Source organism: Tachysurus vachellii, chromosome 23, assembly GCF_030014155.1.
Source record: "Tachysurus vachellii isolate PV-2020 chromosome 23, HZAU_Pvac_v1, whole genome shotgun sequence".
NCBI lineage: Eukaryota > Metazoa > Chordata > Actinopteri > Siluriformes > Bagridae > Tachysurus > Tachysurus vachellii.
Window position 1 is genome coordinate 15447905 of NC_083482.1, and position 17500 is coordinate 15465404.

Here is a 17500-nt window from a genome sequence, read left to right on the forward strand (position 1 = left end):
GCCTTATTTTGATGCTGGACAGTTTTTCCAGAACTTCGTGCCAAGTTAAAGTGGTGTCGAGCTGTTTTAATGAATTTTTTAGACGTATTATGGTGCCCGGACCCGTTAATATTATCTTATTGCTTTTGTATTAGTTGTTTGAAGAGTAAAAAAAAAAAAAAAAGGTCGGTCTTAACGCAAATTTACAACCGGCAAGTCGGTCGAACTTAAAGAAAAAAAATAATAAATAAATTGAGTCGGTCCTAAATTGACAGGGTCGGTCGGGTTACGGCAAACAAGAATATTTTTAAGGATGGCCTTAACTAGTGAAAAGTTGAAATTAATTTGTTAAATCAGAGATTGATTTTCACTAGAAAAATGTTTTTCAGCATGTCTAATTTTTTTATCAGTAAACACCAGATTTGTACTAGATAAAATTACATTTTCAGTAGTATAAAAATAAAGAAATCTTAAATTATGATCTCATTAATTACATTTTTGCTAGTTTTTCAAATGAATATAGAAGGCTATGATTTAAAAGCTGAAGTTGTCCATCTGTGAAATGACTGAGAAAGTTGACTTGTTTAGAATATTATGATGTCGATGACACTCGGACTGTTCTAATCTGCAGGTATTGACACGACTACTACGAATAGTGCCTCGGGAATCGAAGCCATGTGTCCGTCGACTAAGGAAGACTTTTTAGTTTTTGAGAAAGCCCTGAAAGACAAGATCACACAGTTTGAGAAGTCGGTGCATTATTCTAGCTTTTTGGAGTCACTGTTTCGGGAGCTCTGTATTTCACGTGAGTAGATGTTTGTGTTTGTGTTCATTTTATGGATGTGGCTTAAATTTCTATTCGAGTGCAACTAGGGATGTACCGATACGTTTTCTCTTCCGATCCGATTCCGATACCGATCCGATACCTGTGTCCCTTTCTACTTTTAAAACTAAAGAATGTAAACAACTTGCTTAGTTATTAAGATTTATTTGTTTCTGGTAAAGAAATACAAAAATGCCCATATTACTGGTTGAAAAATTAAAACACAAGAAACCTTAAAAAAAGCATTAATGCAGAAGCAAACAGTACTTTTAACAGTTAGTGGTATAACAAGCTAAACCGTATATACTGCAATTATGAAATTATATTATTTTCTGAAGAAAAGGCAATATTTTAAAGTGAATCTTAAATTAGAACTCTTGAAACACAGGCGCAGGCGTCGCAGGCGGTTGTGCAACACATTTCCCATAAAATGTATTATATTTATTTTCATTAATGTAATTTCATATATAAGGGTGTTTTTCTTATAAGTTCTGCCAATAGTCAATGATGTTTGCTGTTCATTAATCAAACGGCATGGGCTTCGGAAGTAAATAAAAAGTGGGCGTGTCCTGTCCCACCCACATATAATGGTTCCAACGCACATGACCACGAGTATCAGATTTGGATCGGTCACGCACCACCGATACCCGATCCATTCAAAAAAAATCGGATCGGTGCATCCCTAAGTGCAACGGAGTTCAAGCCTCAGTCCTGTTCAGGCTCACTCGTGTTTTTTAAGTAAAATAAATGCACATAATTGCTCAAATCTTGACATTGAAATATATAAAGTTTGTTTGTTATTGTGTGCCACAGTGGAAGTAGAGGACTTAAAGAAAATCAACAATTCCCTGTCAGTTCTTCAAACTGAAAAGCAAAAGCAGGAAAAGGTAAGCTGTGAAATAATTTGTTTAATCCCTGTTTTTATCTATTTATTTTTTTAAATAATTCTTTGTGTTGCTTTGATTGTTTTTTTTTTTTTGACAATACACACTCTTAAGTTTGCACACACCACTACAAACTAATTCGTTTAAAGCAAGAACCATCCTGTGGTGTTACGTTTTACAGATTATTAGCCCATATTAACCTAATTTTTCATTGTTTTTTTTTTTGTTTTTTTTTACTGAGTCATACCAGGATTTTGTTTGTTGTAGAATAGCAAAACATTTCAATTTTATTACAAACGGAATTGTAGGAAATAAAACATGTTGTCCTTTTTACACCTGAAAACCATCAGGAATGCAAATTTTTGGATGTGTCCTAGAGGTCTGGGCATCCCATCCAGGAATTATTCCTGCCTCATTCCCGGGATAGGCTCCTGATCCAGCAAACCCTGGATAAAGCGCTTACTGAACATTATATCCTAGAAGCCAGAGTGTAATTCCTATTCCATGCAGCAGAGGGAGCCGTCTGCTTGCTTACTGTTAAATCGTTCCTTTAACCCTCTTGACGTTCTGCAGAAGAGGACGTTTTAATTCCGAGACAGAGTAAGTCTGTCTTTGCTTACGTTTGTCACGTGATATTTTCCCTATAGGAAAAAGCCAAAGGCGCTAAGAAGAAAAAGAAAACCGTCCTCGCCGGCGGCGGTTTGAAAGCGAAAAAGAAAGACGACTTCGACGATTACGGCGAATTCGGCGGCGGCTACAACGATTACGAGGACTTCATGTGACGAAGGCTGAAACACACACCCCCCTCACCTACCCCACTCAAGACATACAGCATCCCCTCGTCTCTCATTTTCTTTCACCAGTGCCATCCTGGAGTAAACTGAACACTGTGTCAACCTTTTGACTTTTTTATTTTTTATTTTTTTTTCCCCCCCCGCTTCAGTGGTCAAAACAACTCTTAGTGAAGCTGCTATTACCAACGTTGCCATTTGGTGACAAAAGGAAGATCTAACTAAATTGCCTTGTATTTACAACTCTGCCTCTGACAAAGACTTTAGGATGCGAGACATCTTTGCACAAGTGTCTTCTCCAGTTGGCCAACACAAGAAACTAATAATAATCATAATGCCTTATACGAAATATTACAGAAAACCTGTTTATTTTGGTTGAAATACTGAAATAGCTGATGCTGTTAACCTCTGTGCAATTGTATTCACATAAACAAACGATATTCTATGCAAAAGTAATTGTATACAGAATGTCCTAGGTTTAAAAAAAAAAAAAATGGATATTTTCCTCTCGTGGCTATTTCCACAGAATTATATCTATATCTCTGATTGCCAGTTGTCAGCAACATCAGATGCACATCATTCAACAACGTTTTTTTTTTGTCCTTAACATGTCAGTGCATTTACAGCAGACACTACATAAGGAGCACCGGTTGTAGGTACACTTATTTTTTTTAGTGTAAATGACGGCGAAGCAGAAAAAAAACGTAAGTACAATTTGAAAGCAGCATTTCCTGTGTATTGAATTGTTCTGAAAATTATTATTATTTTCTTTTCCATTCAAATGTTTACTTTGCGCAAATGCTGGTAGATTTAAATTTCTAGTGCTGGACTGTGGGACTTTTGTTGCAGCTATTGCAGCCGTGTATCAGGGAGAAGGAAGACAGAAAGAACAGAAACGTATTTGCTCTCATTCTATATTTGAGGTTTTCCTTTTGTTTTGAGGGTTTATCCTTCTAACCGTTTGGGGGGGGACGGGGGACATGCTTCACGAAAATGTTTAAGAAAGCGATCGATGACGAGACTCCACAGTGTTTTTTTTTAAGGATGTAATTTAATAAAAATTATTGGTCAAAAAGGATTCTTTTGGAAAACGTAGTGTGAGTCAAATACACAAACATTAGGATTTCTGGTTATTTATCACGGTGTATGAAATAAATATCCCGTTATTTACAATTTCAAGTAGTAACTATCACAGTACAGGTAAGTGTTAAGGCGTAAACTTAAGATAGCTGTTTATAAATGCCTCATTTACCAAATTATTTGTGAAATGGGGTGGAGGAGCTGCTTAATTGTTACTGGTCAACATTATTCTTCAAACTGTCATTACATACCCACTTTAGCTCTAGATTTATCTGTTTGGGGGGGGGGGACATGTGTTGGGAGCAAGGAAAATTGTTGGGGAAAAAAAAAAAAGGTTCAGTTCGAACCCTTACTCAAACCTCTAAATGTTTCTCAGTATAGCATGTGGGAATTACACATTAAAGTTTAAAAACAATTTCATTTACGAATATGCTCAAAAACCTTTCGCACCAGTCAGGTGGTATGGAGAACATCCCTGGATGCGGGCCTCTCCGGAATATTTTCGTTAAACATTTATTATGAGCTGCGTGTGATTTGGGATCGTCTGTTGGGATTGCGGGTACTTCTTCTCTGGCTACTACGGAGTGCAGCTGAGGAGTCTCCCCTTTGCCTTCGGTTGCCTCTCCCTGGACGAGTAGTCCCTGCTACGGCCCGGCCTGGAGCATTCTGGAGTTGCTGGAACACGCTCTGTTTGGTGACCTCTTTATCGCCACAAGTGAAGATTAATGCCACACCGTCACTGCTCTTCATTACTCTTGATGTGCCATCTGATGTACCCTCAAAACAGCGCCCGAGTGCTATCTCTTTTGCTGTACGAGGGTCTTGATCAGTAACCGTGTAGATACCGTAATTATGGCCCAGAGGGTCCAGTGGGGCAAGCATGGTGAATTCACTGGTGTCATTGTTGACAGCCAGTGGAAGATGGTTGACCAAGTACTCTTGTAGCATACTATTCACGCTCTCTCTCTTGCAACTACCCTGTGGGATCACCTTCACTAGGGTGCGATCCACTCTGTCTTGATCATAGAGCATGCCACTGCATTTGAACTCTAAACAGACTGCTGAGACACTGGACTGCACCCTGTCTCGGATACTACGGGTATCGCGAAGTCCATACAGTTGGCCAACTGTTCTCGGGTGGGTGCCTCCCATGTTGCGAGAACGAACGTTGATTTCATGCGGGCCGTTGATTTTTACTTTAATATAGCAAGCTCGGTATTCCGTCGGTTTTGGCCACCAACTCAAATAGTCTTCTGTCCAACTCATTGGATCGTCCTCGTTGAAAGGAACCGTGTTGTAGTCATAGCGATCTCCTTCAACTCTTGAAAAGCGGAAGTGAGGTGCGTTAAATGGAGCTTCTTCGCACTCTTTCAGTTTTTCAAACGGATAAATTGGACCGTTTGCTTCTTCAGCTGCGTTTGGGCTGGGTTTTGCTATGTTGATACTGAATGCCGTCTTCTTAATCCTGGGATCGTCGTGATCTGTTCTTCTGTAATTCAGTTTGTTCAGATAGGGTTGAGGAACACCAATGACATTGGGATTTAATTTTGGTGCTGAAGCTACTGCATCCAGTTCTTCCCCTCCAAGGTTTGCCATGACATAACCAGAGTAAGCATCTGCTTTTTCGTCATCACAGAAAGCAGGCAGACATGCCCCATTAGGACCAGTGATGACACTATCAAACCTGCCCCATGCACGAGGGTTGCTGGCGAAACCTGCTGTGGGCTCCATATTGATCAGAGTAATCACAACACTCTCAACCTGCTCACTTGGTATAAATCGCTCACTACGGAAAGCTCGGACTTTAACATAACATCTTCTGTTCTCAGGCACGTCCAAGTTAAACAACCTTCTCTCTCGAATTTCCATGTTTCCTACGAGGAAAGTCCTTTCTTCTCGCTTTCTTCGTTGTTTTATCTCCATACGAAGCTGTCCTTCTTCTTCCCAAAGACCAGTCTCAGGGTTCAGGGACCACAGCTTCATTGTCTCCAGATGTTCCGGCATCTTGACACTTGCTGCATCAAGTCGAACTTTTACTTTTCCGGCATTTAGTGACTCACTATCTGACTCATCCCTGAAGTCAACAGAGAACATGCCGTAGGTTCTCAAGGGGAGGGTATCACCTTCAGTGCCTACAAAGTTGAGGTCACTTTGAGCAGCCGCTGCTGTGGATACATCTCTCGGGTCCATGAAGGTAACGCTGGCCTTAACATTACCAACATAAACCTCTCCATTTTGCTTGTAGAAAGAGTTGGGTGGAATTTCAATCTCAGCCATGGGTTTCTCTTCTCGTAGTTCTCCAAGCTGTAGTTTGTTTGTAGCGGTTGAGCTTAAGGTAACCGGAGGTTTTTTCCTCAGCAGTTTGATCTCATGGTACACAGCTCCACCTCTACTGTTGAACAAAAGTACTTTAGTAGTGTTCACAAACTTTTGCATGTTGTCTACAAAAGTTAGAACCAGCCTTTCAGTATCTGTGGGAACTTGGATGGAAAAAGTACCCTTGTATCCTGTTCGGCTAATTCTTGCTCCGTTCATGTATATGTGTCCAAACCTTAAGGGCTCTCCTGTATCCGCTGCAATGGCACGTCCACGAACTGTTGCCTTTGTTTCCACACATTTTTTGCAGCCACACTGAGTGACCACCATAGTAGGTAACTCATAGCCTTGGCATGTTATCTGTCTCTCTTCCATTTTGGACACCCCACAACAGAAAGATATGGAGTCTTTGCAGCGAATACCATTGTCTAGCTGTCCAGTGCATGTTACTATGGGACATTTTCCTACATCATAGTAGAAGGAGTTTGTCTGGTTCTGGAAGCAGTCATGAGGCAAACGGATCAAGTTTGGTTCAGGGTTCGGGTCACACGAAGGCTCAGCCTGATCTTTTAGATAGAAAACAATTCCAACGTTAACAAAATGGTCATAACCAAGTAAATTTTTTTTAATGTTCAGTTTAATGAAAAGCTTACCTATGACTGAGAGAGTAGCTGGCTTGGATTTAATAGAACCATTCTCACTGCTAGCTCTGCAGTAGTACTCTCCAGCCTGATCTATTCTTAGGTTCCTCAAAACCAACGTCTTGTCATAGTGATACATGCTCTTGTCAAGCAGAGTTCCGTTGTGAAACCTGGAATTAAGAAGAGTTTTTGATTGTACAAATGGAAATTGGTTCACAGTAAAGCAAAAGGCTATGGGTGATTACTGATAATTATTTACTCTGCCAGTGGAAAAATATGACATCAAAAGGTAAGTTTTTAAATTTATTTTTACACGTTTTATCGAATATTTAAATAGCAACACTTGTGATTTTTGGTTTATCGTCATACAGGTGTTGAGCTAGAATACCCTTGAGCCCTTGATTATTATTATATTAAATAGCTGTATGCATGTTATTGCATTTGAACGTTACTTCCTACGGATCTTATTTACATCTTACCATTGGTAGTCATTAGGTTCAGGTGAACCAGTAACCTTGCAGCAGAAGGCAGCTGTCTGACCCTGTCTCCTGGCTTTTGACTCTGGGTTCTTTTCCACATACAGGTTTTCTGAGGAAGATACAAGGTGGAAAAATTTATTTTTCTCCACTTGAAATTAGCACTACGTTTAAGTTCATTTTGATCTACAGTATGATCTACTGTATGTCGGATCCTTACTTGCTCTCTCCAACTTCACATGAAGTACAGTTGTAGGCTCAGGGCTCAGCGGCATGACGATTTCCTGACGCATGTGGCCCTGCAGCGTGATCAGCAGTGTAGTGTTACCGTCGGAACAGATCCCCGGTACACGGAAGTGTCCGTTGTGGTCAGATAGTGTCAGAAGTTTGGGGCTTGTGCCTGAAAGGAGAATGGCTGCCCCAGGAGCCGGGAGACTTCCAGCACGACGAACTGATCCAAGCACTGTGTGATCTTCACACATGCAAGCACTGCAGTCTGTGTTTGCCTTGCCCATCACACACTGCAGATTACACCCTAAACCAACAAAAGAGAATGAGGATTTTAGGAGCTTTTTAGAAAAATGAAACAATACTGTTTATGGCTTTGGTGGTAGCAGCATGGATTGTTAACATTGCAGCTAAATAAGCTTCCTCACTTACAAAAGCATCTCTGTAAAGTGGCTAGTCTGGTTACACTAAGTAAGTGAGGAAGCTTTTTTAGCTGCAATGTTAACAATCCTTGCTGCTACCACCAAAGCCATAAACAGTATTGTTTCATTTTTCTAAAAAGCTCCTGAAGAAGAGAACAAGAACAAAAAACATCTTTTAGTGTCCCAATGACATGGAAACTCAACATCACCTGGACAAGTGGGTCCTCTGCATTGTCTGCTCTCCATCTTTAGACCGTTGCACCTCCTGGATTGGGTTGTGCAGGTTCTGGAGCGGATCTGGGATGCATCCTGGTCACATTGTGCAGAACATGGGGTCCAGTCTGACCACTGACTCCACACTCCTTCGGGTTCAGACTTTGTGTCTAAAAGCCAAGAGGAAGTTTTCTAATTGGGTTTTGTGGCAGTCCCCCCCCACCCACCCGCCCACCTCCCAAACACCACCCACTATCTGTATTTTCTTTTGAACAATTTGCAATTTCCAAGCCATTAAATATATTTTTAATCCAACCACCCAATATGCTGCAATCTTTCTGGTTGGTGATGAAAATGTCACTGAGCAAAATCTATTACATAATACATATCCATTACATAAATCTTACCTCTCGGGCAAAGGAAACGGACTGCGTAATTGGAGCAGTTCTTTCCTTCGGGTTGTTCTGAATTGATGCACCAGAAACCCACAGTGGGCTCAGTGTGCACTCTCTCTCCAGTTCTGTGAGCTGGCATCCAGTCTGTAGTACGAGCTTCCAGCATCCGTGGGGAATCGCACACACGAGCTCGGTAATAGAAACGAATCGCATCCAGCTGTTCGTAATCTCCCTTCCCTCCAGGGTGATCGACGTTGAACCAAGTCGTCCACTCGTAGTCATCTGAATAAACTGCGAACACGGGGGCGGAATAGATGCAGCACACATTCAATATTTAATTATTAATGTTTATATATACATTTGAACTGTAAATGAACATTTTCATAGACAAGATGCCTGTGATTACACCCTGTGCGAGTACGCTTAATTCTGTTCAGTCTTATGAATGTTTTGTATAATTATGTATTATAAACACTGTCACTATGGAATACTGCTGGATTGTGATTCATGGATCTTCCAGATCCTGTAGAGAAATTAAGCCTTTTAGTGATCTTTACCATTTTAATAAAATAGACTTTTATAAACATAATTTACAGAAAGCACGGTGTAGCTCCAGCTCAAGATCTTTTTTTTATACAACACACATCTGGGCTAACAAAGTTGTAGATGTAAAGTGTACATTTAAGACCTCGACAAATTTTACAGGAGAATAGGCTTACATTTTGTATTAAATTTAAAGAATGTAACTGCGCTCTCTATCTCACTCACTCTCTCGCTCTCTGTCTCTCTCTCGCTCTCTGTCTCGCTCTCTCGCTCACACTCTCTCACTCCCTCTCTCTGCCTGTCTCTCTCTGTCTATCTCTATCTCTCTCTATCTCTCTCACTCTGTCTCACGCTCTCTGTCTCTCTGTCTATCTCTGTCGCTATCTTTGTCTCTCTCTGTCTGTCTCTCTGTCGCTCTCTGCCTGTCTGTCTCTCTGTCGCTCTCTGCCTGTCTGTCTCTCTATCTCTCTCTCTCGCGCTCTCTCTGTCTCTCTCTCACACTGTCTGCGTCTCTCTCTGTCTGTCTCTCTCTGTCGCTCTCTGCCTGTCTGTCTCTCTCTGTCGCTCTCTCTGTCTCTATCTTACTCTCTCACGCTGTCTGTGTCTCTCTCTGCCTGTCTCTCTCTGTCTGTCTCTCTCTTTGTCTGTCTTGCGCTCTCTCTCTCTCTCTCTCTCTCTCTCTCTCTCTCTCTCTCTCTCTCTCTCTCTCTCTCTCTCTCTCAAATTATAAATGTACCAAACACGATAGCTGGAGGAAAATTAACTATAATTGTGGAACAATTTTATATCTCTATTTTTATGTAGTCAAAACATCGTGGGATTGTTATACATGAATATAAATGTTTCAGCCCTGATCTAAACAAATGATGTAAATCAGGATTTCTTTTTTAAACTCCTGTGTAATTCTCACTCATCTGTTAGCGATCAGTCTCCTTCCTGAACAAAGTTCTCACCGCTAAAGCTTGGCCAAGATTCATTTGCATGTTTTGATAATCGTAAAATAACACGATACGGCTTTCGTTCACACAGTTGTACAGAATTTGACCTCGTATTATTCGAGCCTGCATATGTTCCACGTTCATCACAGGAACATGATACTGGCATGACTTGACTCTGTGCTCTCAGTAACGTGTGGCCAATTGATGACAGGTGGCTCATAGCCTCTGGCTTACACGCATAACTTCTAATCGAGCTCGGCTTCTGAGAGGAAACATAACACGGAGGCTATTTATCATCTTCACAGAGGAATGGGTGGATGAGAACCAAAAAACAGCTGGTAAAGTCCCATTAGCACTTTTACCATGAATAATTCAACATTAAAGCTATAAACTAAAAGGATTTGACAAAGAAGATTGAGTTTCCAGCCTGAGTGGTTTTGCTGTAGATGTACGATGTACCCTGTGAATAAATGCTATGGTTAGAATAATTAAGATGGATATTAGGATGCTGCTTTAAATGTGAACGTTGCAAATGAGGTGCGTGAAAAGGCTACGAGACACAAACCTTGAGCGAAGGTGGTGGAAATTCCAAAGAGGAGGAGAAGAAAGACCTCCGGTAGCTTGTACGCCATCCCGAGTCTCTTCCGATGGTCTTTAACCTCAGTCGATGACCTTTTCTGCTCTTTACGCTATATATAATAATCTTGACACGGAATTTCTACAAGTCAGAAAAACATTAGTTAAAGATTTGTCTTAGGGGCTTTTTACACCTGGTCACTTCACGCGTCTTCTGTGATCCAAAAGCTATCTGATGGTAAAAAGACCAGGTCTAAATGCCCTCCGAAACGTTTTGGAGACTGATATAAATCCGACGGTACAAACCCCTTCAGGAGGTGGTCTGGGACGTGTTTCAGATGAAACTGGACAGGTGTAAATGAATGTGGTTGTTCAAGCCACATACGTCAGCACTAAACTCCTCCCAAACGGAACTACGTCACTCAGGTGATCTTTCACCCAGGCGTCTCGTCGGGTCTTAAAATGCGCTGCTGCTGCCAGCGAAAATGCAGCAAACAGTAAACGCTGTTTTTTGTAACATAACCGTCGTAACCAGTTTTTTCCTCTTCTTTTTGATCGCGTTGTGAAAACCGCACACACCAAAGTGTGTTCCGTTTCAATTACCCCGGAAACGAGGTCAAATATATTAGCATTTTGGGCGGGAGCAGAAAGATCGGATCGATATCCGATTCGCCGAGACGCATTTATGTGGCCTAATGTAAATGGAACAGTTTTAACAAATCAGATAGCTATCAGGGGGCACGGTGGCTTAGTGTTTAGCACGTTCGCCTCACACCTCCAGGGTCGGGGTTCGATTCCCGCCTCCACCTTGTGTGTGTGGAGTTTTTTCATGTTCTCCCCGTGCTTTGGGGGTTTCCTCCCCCGGTCCAAAGACATGCATGGTAGGTTGATTGGCATCTCTGGAATTGTCCGTAGTGTGTGATTGCGTGAGTGAATGAGAGTGTGTGTGTGCCCTGTGATGGGTTGGCACTCTGTCCAGGGTGTATCCTGCCTTGATGCCCGATGACGCCTGAGATAGTTCGGACAAGCGGTAGAAAATGAATGAGTGAGATAGCTATCGGATCAGAGAGAACACACGAAGTGACCAGGTGTAAAAAGGCCCTTACTTGCTCTAGTAGAATCCACAATCGATTCAGAAAGCAATTTGAGGCTATACAAGAAGAAATGTGTAATAATTTGTGGTCATGTTAAGCATATTTAGGGAAGCAACTGAAAAAAAAAATAAAATAAAAATTTTTTAGAGTTCTGGTGTTTTTAGCCAACATCTAAAAAGCATTTTTATGTTTCCATTTCACATCTGTAAAAGTCATCAGTGTGTATCAGGGGAACATAAAAAATGTGAACATGCAACACAATCTCTTTGCCAGTCGAAGGTTTGGGAACATATGGAGTTTAAGTTTTGCAGTTGACTCGCTGTTTTCAGGTAAAGGAAACAAATGAAACAAAACAAAGTGGTCCTACAGGATCTTACAGTAACAGCGTTCTCGAACACCACAAACATACAGCTGAACAACTGCAGTGAGCTCAACAGCCAGTCGTCTGATACACACAACAAAACAATCAGATATTTTGTTAAGAGTTTACGGCTGCAGAAAGAGAGCGGGAAGAAGGTCTGTGAGAGGAAACGTCTCGTCGATGAAAGTGTTCAGAAGAAGATGAGCAGAAAAGCATTTAACACAGCAAGCTTGGAGAGGATATAGGAGCAGAAGCCCATATCAGCTTCCTGTCGGCCAAGAACAAAAATCTGACACTACATTTGGTACAGAAACCAGGTGAGATCAAGCAGCATTACAAACGACATACTACATACTTACAATGTTCTCTAGTGTCTAGTGTATGACTGTTAGAAGCGTCGTATCATCTCAAATGGAACACCGATGTTTTTAACCGGATGTACTGTATAAGCCGTTATAAAGTCAACGGCGACTGACAAACACTTAACATACATGACGCCACTACATTAAATATGGTAAATGCTTTTTAATCTTACACCTTAAATGCTTCACTGAGGTCACAAGGAGGAGAGTTTTCAGTTAAACTTAAGGTGATTAACGTGAAACTATCGAATACACGATGAATGAGTAACAAGAGAAGCGAAAAATCACAAGGCGTAGAGTTATAAAATGATGAAGGAGGAAAGCAGGCTCCGAAACGCAGAATAAGAAGATGGCTGTCTTACCCAGATCAAAGCCGTCCACAGAAGTGAAGAACGAAGAACAGCAGAAACGGTGTGTGTGTGTGTGTGTGTGTGTGTGTTCTTGTGGTGTTCCGTTGTCTCTTATATAGCTCATGCTTGACTTGTGGGCTCGGCTTTACGCCACAGTCAGGAAACCAGATGAGTGCATGAGGAAACCACAGAAACACAGAGTCTCTCTCTCTCTCTCTCTCTCTCTCTTTTACTCTCTCTTTCTCATACTCTCTGTCTCTCTCTTATTCTCTCTTTCTCTCTCTTTCTCTTACTCTGTCTCTCTCTCTTACGCTCTCTTTCTCTTACTCTCTTTCTCTTTCTCTCTTTCTCTCTCTTACTCTCTCTTTCTCGCTCTTTCTCACTCTCTCTTTCTCTTACTCACTCTCTCTCTGTCTCTCTCTCTTACTCTCTCTCTCTCTCTCTCTCTCTCTCTCTCTCTCTCTCTCTTTCTCTTACTCTCTCTCTCGCCTGTCTCTCTCTGTCTCTCTCTCTCTCTCTCTCTTACTCTCTCTCTCTCTCTCTCTGTCTCTCTCTCTCTCTTTCTCTCTCTCTCTTTCTCTTTCTCTTACTCTCTCTCTCGCCTGTCTCTCTCTCTGTCTCTCTCTCTCTCCCTCTCTCTTACTCTCTCTCTCTCTCTCTCTCTTACTCTCTCTCTCGCTGTCTCTCTCTCTCTCTCTCTCTCTCTCATAGAGATGTGTGTAAATCAGCTTCAGTAGCTGTGTGTGTGTGAACACAAGGTTCCACACATGTTTCTCTTGTAAACTGAGAAATGTAAATTCGTTCAGCTTTACACGATCTTACGAAGCAGAAGATATGTGGAACGACGTTGAGGCGATCGTTGGGATTTTGTCCCGTGATGTTATACAACACAAACAACAAAAGTCATTTCTGTAAAGCGTAAATGTTGCTAATTCTTTACATTTCCAGCCTAAAAAATGCCTAATTAAATAAACCCAATCCTTCTGACAGCAGAGCAGAGAAATGTGGCTCTAATCAGCTTCTTATTTTTGCTGTAAATGTAAACGTTTCATCAAATCGTGCCTTCGCTGCGGCATCTCAGAACTTCCAGAGCTCAGAGCTTTCACACGCTTTACTAATTTTTGTAAAAAATTTGCTCCTTTTTTTTTTTTTGCTTGAATTGACACAACACCAGTGACTGAGGTGTAAGAACAACTTTATTAATTAATCATTACATGTTTGATGTGCCCAGATTTAAAGTTGGGGTTAAAAAACTCTGATCATTGTGTCCATGCACCTCGTCTGCATCTGTCCCCAAAAAAGGTCTTAAAACAATATAATCTGGAAAAAGGAGGAGAATTTGGATACCTAAAATAACGTGTCTCTGTGGACGCAGTTTGGACGAGAAATTGCCACCCTGTTGATTATTTTCCGATAACGTCACATCACGACAGGTTTTATTCGTCTTACATCGAGCACTACTGAGTTCTGGATTCTGATTGGTCAGAAAGTGTGGATTAGTTTTCTAATGCAGCCACAAATCAATGGGAAAGTTGTTTCTATAGTAATGGCTGGTCGACAGGGACTCGTGCTGCAGACTTGCGTCGTTGCGAGGTTTATTTACATGTACGGAAGGAGTCTCCGGTGTCAACGTGTTCTGTAAGAGTCTGAGGTCAAGCTGTAACTTCACAGGTTCTGACGGAGGAAAGTATTCAGGACAGAGGAGGTTCAAGTAAAAGATGGAAGGCTGAGAGAGAGAGAGAGAGAGAGAGAGAGAGGGGAATGAGAGAGAGAGAGGAGAAAAAGTGGACAAGCATAGAAGAAAGTGAGAAGAGCAAGAAAGAGCAACAGCATACGCATAAAGGAAATAGAGAAGACAGAAGAATAAGAGAAAGCAACACACTCACACATCACTTATGCATATGGATTTTTTTATGCCTTTTACCTTGTTATCCATTTATTTGTTTGTTAATCTTAGAATTAAATGCTTTGGCAATACATGTACAATTACTCGTGCCAATAAAGCTCATTTAAATTGAATTGAAATTGGGTGAGACAGAGAGAGAGAGAGAGACCGAGAGAGAGAGAGAGAGACCGAGACCGAGAGAGAGACCGAGACAGACAGAGAGACAGAGAGACAGACAGAGAGACAGACAGAGAGACAGACAGAGAGAGAGAGGCTGTAAAACACGGGAACTGATTTGTTTTGCAGATTTTCCACAAGGACGTATTCATTAATATATCTGAACTCGTTCGTGCTGCTGTGGTGTAAAAGGAATGAAGCACCAGATCATGAGCTGTTACAAGGAGAAGGAGTAAAAAAAAAAAGATGTCACAGTGTGTGGATTGTATTGATGCTGTAGTCTTTTCTGTTATTAAATAAGTTGAACAGGTTTTAAATGTTATTAATGTTTTAATGAAATTAATCTGAGGGAGAAGATTAAAAAAAACTTAATTAGCTTCATCCCTCTGAAAATGTGGCCCCGCCGCTGAAAACAAAAAAAGTGTAAATAAAGTCTGACAAAAGCGTCTGGAGCGCATTGAGCCCCGAGCAGCTGGTCAACCGTTGTGCTTCCATTATAATGAGATAAAGGTGAACACAAATGTTGTGCAAACAAAGTTTTTTTTTGTTGGTTTGTTTTTGCATGAATCACTGGTTGTATATCTTAAGTATCTGAAGATCTCACTCGGTTTGTTGCTTGTTGGTTGGTTCATTAGAGATAACGATATAAAACACCACCAGATGGAGACCGGAGGTGGCCAAAGGCTCTTCTTAAGAACGTCTTCATGGAACAACACATCCGAGATTCCTTCAAGTCGCCGCCTTTGACTTCTCCTCAATTAAAAGGCAGAGTTACACAGCATGATGATGATGATGATGAAGAACATCACATGCCACAAGCTACTTTACACCAACACAAGTCTTTCTCGTGATGTTTTAAAGCTTCCGCTCCGAGCTGTTAGGTTTATTAAAGACAAATTATCTAACGGTTCTGATAGCGGAGAAAGAGAAGAAAAAAGATGAAGAAGGAAAAATAAACTAAAGAAATCGATTGACACAAAAAAAAAAAAAAAAACCTCAAACACGATCCTGCTCTGGAGATTCTGGAGATCCAGGATTATATTAACAAGCATCACGACACACACTGATCTAGTGCCCCTTTTCCACCAAAAAGAACCGGGTGCTGGTTCAGAGCTAGCGCTGGTGCTGGTTCAAAGTTGGTTCCACTGGCCAACCTTCTAAGAACCTTCTTTACCTTTCCGTCGGTTAGAGAGCATCACAGAGCCGAGTCTGACGTCACTGTATACGTGTCACGTTTCCCAGCAACGTTAGCGCAGCAGCGACAAACACAAATACATCATCAACAACAGTGGATGTTGCTTTACTGTTAATGCTCATGGCTTTGTGAACCTACATTAACACCCAAACGCGGCGAATCCAACGTGTACGTGCAGCTCCATGTAATCTGTATAAACGGAGGTTGTAATCGAGAAAGTACATAACGTTATTTTATCATTAACACAGTAAAAAGTTAGCCTTAGCATGTAGCTACTTACTATCATGTGTGCTGATAATGTATCATATTGCGGTAAAGTAAAAGTGTATTAAACATTAGTATACTTAAGGTACATTATCAAATGCGCTAACAGTAGCCCCGCCCACAGCCCCGCCCACAGCCCCTAACGCAAGCGGTTCTTAAGTCTAGACCAGCAACGTTTTGGTGCTACTTAAGAACCACTTTTCCTGGTTCAGAGCCGGTGCTTTGGCTGTCGAAAAAGAAAGAACTGGTTCTAAATTAGGCTCCGAACCAGCACTCAAACTGCCTCGGTGGAAAAGGGGCATGAGTGACGAACTCCAGACTACAGGTAGTTTTAGATTATTATAAGATTCTCATCAATCAAATCATGTTTGTAGATTTTTTTACTCACGACAAGGTTCAAAACTCTGGATTCAGATCGTTTTGCTTAAACTGTCGAGCTTAAAATGAATAAGAAACGTCTAGAAATAAATCACGTATTCGGTTTATTATTGTATAAATCTGACAATATTCATAGTAAACGTCTTTTTTTTTTTTTTTTTTTTTTTTTTTGCGGTATTAAAGTTCTTGTTTTCCAGCTTCAAAAAAAAAGAGAAATGTATTTTGGTTCATTCATTTCTGTAAGAAATTTGACTAAAAGTACACATATGAATTAAAAAAAAAGAAAGAATGAAAAAGACTTCCATTAAATTAATACAGAAAAATAGACGAACGCTGATCGGTGAGGTTCAGCATTATGGGGGAAATGCGCCGCACGGCAGACTTGCGGGTCTGCTTGGAAAACAAATCCAAACTTACCTCATGTTTACCAGACAGCCGTTATTGCATTTCCTGCAGCGCTCGTGTGGGGAAGTCTGAGGTCATTAATTTAGAAAAGGAACAGGAAACGGTTTGTGGTTGGAACTCGGAGTTCAGGAAAGGTGTTTGGTTTATAGAGCGAAACTCAGGATTACAGGTAGATAATAACAAGGGAATTTTACTGCAGCAGACAGACGGCAGGCGATTACGCTCGATTGTGTAATCGTGAAAAGATTCAGACGCTGCTTTCGCTCTGAACTACTGTTGAAGTGGACTTGTACTGTACGCTAGTGTAGACGGTGGCGTAAAATACACCCACACCTGCTCAAACTGCACCTAAAGTCTACAGGACAGAAAACGAGCTTGGTTACTAAGCAATGAAGTCTTTTACACAAACACACATAACAGAACTTATTACCGTTTAATCTGTACGTAAACAGAGGTACAGCAACCGAGAGCAAACAGTAGAGCCGGTCACATGACACTTATTTTTCCCTTTGGGCAAAGATTCGCCCATGATGTTCATTTATTTTGAGCTGGAGAGAAAGGTTAAGCAGTCAGTTTGTTATCTAATGAAACGTGCAGATTGAATGGTTTTTGTAAACGAATGCTCTGCAGAAACTCTGAATTTTGATCAACTATGGGATTAGTGACCGGGGATGGGTCATGGGTCGTCTCAGACACTCGTGATCGGCCAATGTCTTTGCTCTCA

General features: G+C 41.1%; 2 protein-coding genes across 3 annotated transcripts in view; one reads left to right on the plus strand and one right to left on the minus strand.

Annotated features, from left to right (window-relative positions):
* eif3jb (eukaryotic translation initiation factor 3, subunit Jb) overlaps window positions 1-2929 on the plus strand; it is a 9532-nt gene extending 6603 nt beyond the window's left edge. For both annotated transcript variants that reach the window (XM_060859064.1, XM_060859065.1), the window contains exons 6-8: window positions 611-784; window positions 1616-1689; window positions 2334-2929. In XM_060859064.1, the coding sequence (XP_060715047.1) occupies window positions 611-784; window positions 1616-1689; window positions 2334-2468 (383 nt within the window). In that variant the 3' untranslated portion in view covers window positions 2469-2929. The remainder of the gene's footprint in view (window positions 1-610; window positions 785-1615; window positions 1690-2333) is intronic.
* Window positions 2930-3508: 579 nt separating this feature from the next.
* Window positions 3509-12536, minus strand: cilp (cartilage intermediate layer protein, nucleotide pyrophosphohydrolase). Its single transcript, XM_060859066.1, has 9 exons — window positions 12485-12536; window positions 10295-10447; window positions 8724-8771; window positions 8261-8530; window positions 7850-8023; window positions 7211-7525; window positions 6994-7102; window positions 6527-6684; window positions 3509-6439 (listed from the first exon to the last, which is right to left on the minus strand). Exons 2-9 carry the CDS (start codon window positions 10359-10361, stop codon window positions 4074-4076), a joined length of 3507 nt encoding a protein of 1168 aa, XP_060715049.1. The 5' UTR covers window positions 10362-10447; window positions 12485-12536; the 3' UTR covers window positions 3509-4073.
* Window positions 12537-17500: the final 4964 nt, after the last annotated feature.

Coding starts and splice junctions, on each gene's coding strand:
- cilp (XM_060859066.1), bottom strand. CDS start 10,361: ATGGCGTACAAGCTACCGGAGGTCTTTCTTCTCCTCCTCTTTGGAATT. Junction 7,103..7,210: donor TGTGAAGTTGGAGAGAGCAA/GTAAGGATCCGA, acceptor TATCTTCCTCAG/AAAACCTGTATGTGGAAAAG. Junction 6,440..6,526: donor AGCTACTCTCTCAGTCATAG/GTAAGCTTTTCA, acceptor TCTATCTAAAAG/ATCAGGCTGAGCCTTCGTGT.